Consider the following 6,781-nt stretch of genomic DNA (forward strand, 5'->3'; position numbering starts at 1 on the left):
TTAGTGCTATGGTATCACTCTAAACGTAGTGTCACCCTAAGGCTCCCTTATTGTTATAATAAACATAAGTAAATATAATACTGTCTAACCATTTTTAAATTCTAGCTCGGAACATGTTCGCTGATAAAGAATGCCTTATAAACTTATTTGAAATTTCTTTTTGAGTCACGGTCATACTACAATGATTTGAGCTTTCGATTAACATGATGATACGGTTTCGTGATTCGTGAACGAAATTGAGATGGTGAAAAATGTAAAAAAAAACAAAAAAGAAATTAAGTAGTGAAGAAATGGGAGAATGTGGATTAAATAAAATTGTGAATAAAAAGGTTGAATGATTTTGGCATCGGGCATCTCCACTTATATATTTTGAACGAATATTAACGTGAATATATAGTTGAACCTGAATGTCATGCACATGAAAATTTCAGTTGACTTGGAAAATAGACCTTTATCAGTTCATTATCGCTTCCCGGTAAAATTCTCTTTAAAATGGAGAAACGAATTAAGACCACTTAATTCTATAATTAAATCATCAGATTATTACACATCCAATTTTATGTACTGAGGAAATGTGTCTTCCGTGATAAATTAAATTAATTAAACTATTCTAGATAGCTGACGCCATTTATTTGAAAAATATGCAGCTGTATAAGTAGATGAAGAATTGAAGATGGATGCATATGACCATATGAGAGGATAATTGTGTATTTGATTAGTAATAGTAGAACTTAAGATCTATTTTTACGAGAAAGTGATTACAACATAATTAAATCTTGTGCCGACTAAATCTATGTTCAATCAATGAGATTATAAAGAGGAGTAAGTAAGGAAACCTAAATTATTAATCAAAGTCATTTAGACATACACGAAGAAGGTGAGATGTTGTAAAAATGCAATGATGATGAACTTTAGCAATATAAGTATGAGTTAACTAAGATGGTTGAGAAATTTAAATAGTATCTAACCGGCACATGATGGAATGTTTAGCAATCTATAACATCGTACCCTAAAAACGTAAAGGCTATATTTATGTCTCAACTGCATCCATTTATGAACATTGAAACTATAAATAAGATCAAAGGTTTTGAACAATGAATCACAAGAATATTTGCTTGCACTTATCTCCATATTTTCTTCTTTACCTAAAATTCGTGAAAGATGGGGATGAATTTAGGAAACGGTAGGGTGTTGGTAATGATCTTGTTGCTAGGGTTGGTTCTGGTGCAGATGGCCAATGCCCGGAAGATAGAGAAAGAAACATTTGGAGGTGACAAAGGAGGTGGGTTTGGTGGCAAAGAGGGTGGGTTCCATTTCAATGGTGGGTTTGGTGGTAATGTTGGATTTGGAGGTGGTGAAGGAGGGGGGCACGGTGGTGGATGTGGAGGTGGCCAAGGAGGAGGCCGGAGGGCATGGTGGAGGTGGCCAAGGAGGAGGACGTGGTGGTGGTGGTGGTGGTGGTGGTGGTGGAGGTGGCGGTGGTGGTGGTGGAGGTGGCCGAGTAGGAGGAGAGCATGGTGGCCGAGGAGGAGAGCATGGTGGCCGAGGAGGAGAGCATGGTGGAGGTGGAGGTGGCCAAGGAGGAGGGCATGGTGGAGGTGGTGGATATGGAGGTGGCCAAGGAGGAGGGCATGGAGGTGGCAAAGGAGGAGAGCATGGTGGAGGTGGCCAAGGAGGAGAGCATGGTGGAGGTGGAGGTGGAGGTGGAGGTGGCCAAGGAGGAGGGCATGGTGGAGGTGGAGGTGGCCAAGGAGGAGGGCATAGTGGTGGCAAAGGAGGAGAGCATGGTGGAGTTGTCGGTGGTGGATATGGAGGTGGCCAAGGAGGAAGCCATGGAGGTGGTGGATATGTTGGAGGCGGACAAGGAGGGCACGACGGAGGATATGGAGGTGGCGAAAGAGGAGGGCATGGTGGTGGATATGGAGGTGGCAAAAGAGGTGATGAAGCAATGTATGGTGGAGGTGGCGGCCGAAATTAATGAATTCGCCTTATGATATATAATTATGAAATATAATTATGAAATATATAAATATATATATATAGTTGTGTTTGTGTGTGTGTGTGTGTGTGTGTGTGTGTGTGTGTGTGTGTGCGCGCGCGTGGCATGGTCTATTCTGTTGGTGTAAGCTGTAATTCTCTTTTCTTGAATTAACAAAGGGAATGAATAATTAACTTAAATTGCGAATACGTGTTGCTTGTGGTAAACAACTTAATATGGTTCTCGACTCATTGTTGTGTCGTTACTTAACTGGTATTATTGATTCATTGAAAGGTCAAAGGCTGAAGAGAAGGTTATATAATTCATTTCTTTATTCATGATGATTTAGTTAGTAAGGTTAATTACGATGATAATATTGCTAAGTTTTTCTAAAGTATAATTAATTTATATACAGAAGACAGACAGTACAATTACTACTATTGTTTTATGACCTCTAATTTTTATGAAACATCGCCGCAATTTATTTCGGGCCAGCCCCCATTTCGCACCTCTAGTTAGCAGGAAAACTAAGGATTGTTACAAAAAATTGGATAGAGAGGCACCAAAATCTACAAGCAAAGTAGTTTTCTGTAAATAAATAGATATTAAGAAAATATCATCTTCCCAATTTCGTAGCATTAAGAAAACCATGCCGCCTTCGTGGACTGCAATCTTAAAAATATTTTACATATTTAAATGGCACAATATTTTCATATCAACCCAAATAAGAGTACTTCGTGAGCACATAGAATTAGGCACAGCCTAGTATTTATTGTAGGAATACAGCAAATACAGTAGTTATGTGTGGGGGCAAGGCAGCATTCTTTCTTACCTCAAGTCTCGCTCACGAGAACAAACAGCGGGTTGTCCCCTAATTTCTCCCGACCCTAAAATCAACAACAACGAGTTACTAACAAACTAAAAATTAGTAACATTCAAATACAAATCAAATAAGATAGAACGAGATTTAGAAAGCAAGTAAATGGCAGGAAAAAAGGTAACCACTTCAGTTCAATGTTGAGAGTAAGTAAACAAAGTTTAGTTTTATTTTCTGTCAGTCTAGGCCTATTGTCCGTAGACTAACTCTATTTCAGTCGCTTAAGTATTGTCTGCCGAGTTCCATTCATTAAGGGATGCACCTTTTCTACCTTCCTTAAGCATGGAGAAACCAATCAGCCAACAAAACCGAGCACCTCATATAAAGCAAGCCATCAGCCACTATTGCTCATTTCATTGCTAGGTAGAGATAATCGTAAGGCCCAACTGTGTGTCCTTATTTTTATTCATATTGGTCAATAATGGAATCTTTCAAATTGTGTCCATCTTGCTTTGTGAATTAGCCTAAGCTTAGTGCCTCTCTGTTTCAGGGAAATTTGGTAAAAAAAACTGTTGCAATGCGAGGGCTAGTCATGTTGACTGTTGAGTGTGTAAGATAGTCCAATTTTGTAGAAGAAACTTGCCAACTAAATCATCCAAACTTGGACAAATGATTAAGCAGTGATTAAGATGGCTTAGTGTCTACAGAGTAGAGCTCTATTTCCTCCAATTAGATCGTATACTGAAGTATGGACAAGTTCCAATCTATTTAATTATTAAGCACCTTAACAATGCTAAAAGCATAAAAAAATGTGCCACCTTAAGAGGAATTACATATACCTTCAGTTCCTTCAATTCAATGACACAAGCACACTCAACCACAGTGACCCCAACACGTCCTGCATTAAGATTAAGACCTACTTAGAAATTTCAAGTATCTGATAGCACTAGTCAACTGGTTATAATTAACTTAACATTTCTCCTAAAATTGGTAAACAAAGAAAAGTACACGGTGGCCTGCAGGAAAGAAAATAAAAGCAACATTGGAGCGTCGATCGGAATTTTAACAAACAAGTTACTTGACATGTACACATGTGGCACGCTGAACTGAAACATAGAATAATTGATTAGATTAGATTATCACAACTAAGTACGCAGCATTTTGGAAATAAAGAGGAGATATGCTGCATTTTGGTAAATCCTAAGAAATTTTAATTCCTTTTGTTAAATGCAAAAGAAAATTGCTGATACCTTCTTTCCAAGGCTAACTTCAAATCTCTAACAAAAGGAATATAGAAAGCATATGCACAAAAGAAAGGCAATGCATACCAAGCAAGCTTATTGCAGCATTTAAGGTACCCCCTGTAGCAATAAGATCATCTACTATAACTGCATTTTCGCCAGGTTGTACAGCTCCAACATGCATCTCCATTATGTCAGTTCCATACTCCAAAGAGTACTCTTCTGATATTACCTCCCCTGTCAGGATTACTTTTATTAGGATTTACTGTAACATTTGCAGTAAATCTACAAGGTGCTCACGCGAAATGGATCAGCTGATATGCTAATCAATCTAATAACTAGAAAAAGGTTCAGATAACACTAAAAAGGGAACTAACTACAGAGAAAATAAAGTCCAATTCATATTATGTGACAAATGTCTAATGATATTCAACAACACAAAATTTTTAGAAAGGCTTCTTCCATCAAAATAGAATTGATTAGCAGCAGATATCGCAATGACAAAAAACAATATTAAACTCAAAATTTACAAAGGAAAGATGCATATAAAACCTTGAGTTTTCTCAAAGATGCAAAAAAGTATTTAAAGTGAGAATTCCAGAAGCGAAACAAAACTGTTGCAATGTAAACAAAAAAATCAATGTTATTGGCAGCCTAATTGACTTTGCGTAAGCATCCCATCAAACTTAGAATGAAAAAACAACTTGAATCTGTGATTAAAGCAGTAAACATTTTGAAGCTCTCTGATCTACCAATCGAACTAGATGTGTAAAGCAGTAAGGAAACAAGCTTGAGAGCATCCCTTTTGCACTCATAACATAACATGTCATCAGAGAAAGCACGTATCACGAAGCTCTGAAAGATTCTAACACACTTATGAGATGATAAGCAAACTATTTGTATGATTGCACTAAGATTACTCAGCCGTACCAGGTAGTTTTTTGGGCTTTCTCATTGGAACAAATTTTGCACCGATAGCCAATGCAATCGGAGGACCGAATATAAAACCCCTTGCTTCAATGCCTGTGAAAAATCTGATGATGTTACAAGATCATCACTAATTTCTTAGGTAAGAAGCTTTCCACTGATAAGAGAATTAATTTTAGAACCCACTTCACCTCTGTGCATTTCGATGAGATGACTATATACAACTTGAATAAGTCCCCCCACTAACACAGTTAGCACAGACCATCTAAATATTCACTAACACCATCAATAGTCTACATCTGTTATAACAACTTTTTTTGGTCTTCTAACATTAATCTCATCTAGTATAACTTAACAAATGGCAAGATAGTATGACTCTCTTTAGTTAGAAAACAATCTCATCTAAAGCACAAATCACACCACCTTTGTACAATTGCATTTCATACTCAATTTTTCACTGGAACATATCCAAACAGAGCCTCAAATTTTAAGGCCTGTCTTCACAGTTTCTGGTTTGGTTTGGGAAAGCTATTGTGCAGCCCTACGTTCAAATACATCGCACTTTTTTTTCAATTTACCTCTAAAACATATTCAAACATCAGCTAAATTTTACCCCCATAAAACTCTTCTCTATCGTCCAAGCTTAGCTTGTCGCAGTGACAAGCACGAACAAATTAAAACTACTTTCCGAGCTTCAGCTTCAGCTTACAATGAAAATACATTGCTAGAAAACAGAGAGATAGAGAGGAGACGTAACCTACCCGCAATAACATTAATATTTTTATCTTTATATCTCTCAACAAACAAATCGATGGTATCCTTAAACGCCTTAGGATCAAGCAGCAACGTCGTTATATCCTGAAACAAAATCCCTGCCCATATTTTTCCGAATAATCAATTCCAATTCAATCATGTACTCCAAAATCGAAGATCAAAATCCAGGTGCCTGACCAGGTTTGGGGAAATCAGGTATGACCCTAATAGTGGAGGCGATCCGAGCAATGCGATCGTCAGTAGCGTCGACGTTCGATGTGGCCATGGCTGCTCCGCTCATTCTCCGCCGCTCCGGTACGGTTGCGCCACCAGTAAAGCGGCTGTAGATAAGCGGATCGCTTCTGCTGGGTGGTGCAGTGTTAGGTGTGAAGAAATCTGGTTTGGTGAAGACTGAAATGCGCAGCGACGAGACGATTTTAGCCTCGCTAATTTTGAGAGGCGGCGGCTGAGAGAGAGCGTTCATCACAAGGTTTAAAATGTGCAAAATTGAAAATAATTACATAAAGTGTGCCTCAAAGTAGGGCGGGGCGACAAACGGCTCCAGTCTCCAACCAAGCTGAATTCTAGTCGATCATTGGCTCCGCTCATATTTGGGCTTCAACTTCTCGTCTGATATTCGAAAATAGTGTTCGTTTTCAAGATAATTAAAAGATTATGAAAGACTGAGAAAAATATACTCCTATTAAAAATGTGCTTGTGATCAATCTAGTATTACTTGAGTATGAGTGAAAGATTTGAAGATATAACTAAAGGTACCTACATTTGAAAGTTCAAGTACTAGCTCGACTTAATTATAGCACGTCGCTTCGTGTAATTTCTATGGAAAAAGGAATATAAAGTCTTAATATTATTTTTTTTCTTTAATCAAATACATTAAATTACTTTGGGAAGTAAATCTAAATTTGAAAGTGAAATAATTTAATTAAGGGCATCAAGATTCGTTTACATGCAAACTCAATAATTTGGAAACTTTTATCCTTCATTACATTCAAACTATCAACATTTACTGGGATGGAGCATGTTTGCAATTAATTTATGGTTTAT

The 6,781-nt window shown here is 37.6% G+C and overlaps 1 protein-coding gene across 1 annotated transcript; it reads right to left on the reverse strand.

Annotated features, from left to right (window-relative positions):
• Positions 1-2,583: 2,583 nt before the first annotated feature.
• LOC121802611 (adenine phosphoribosyltransferase 1-like) lies at positions 2,584-6,328 on the reverse strand. Its single transcript, XM_042202292.1, has 6 exons — positions 5,915-6,328; positions 5,725-5,835; positions 4,967-5,059; positions 4,124-4,273; positions 3,635-3,693; positions 2,584-2,865 (listed from the first exon to the last, which is right to left on the reverse strand). The coding sequence occupies exons 1-6, from the start codon at positions 6,198-6,200 to the stop codon at positions 2,812-2,814; spliced, it is 753 nt and encodes a 250-aa protein (XP_042058226.1). The 5' UTR covers positions 6,201-6,328; the 3' UTR covers positions 2,584-2,811.
• Positions 6,329-6,781: the final 453 nt, after the last annotated feature.

The sequence above is a fragment of the Salvia splendens genome, chromosome 5 (assembly GCF_004379255.2).
Source record: "Salvia splendens isolate huo1 chromosome 5, SspV2, whole genome shotgun sequence".
NCBI lineage: Eukaryota > Viridiplantae > Streptophyta > Magnoliopsida > Lamiales > Lamiaceae > Salvia > Salvia splendens.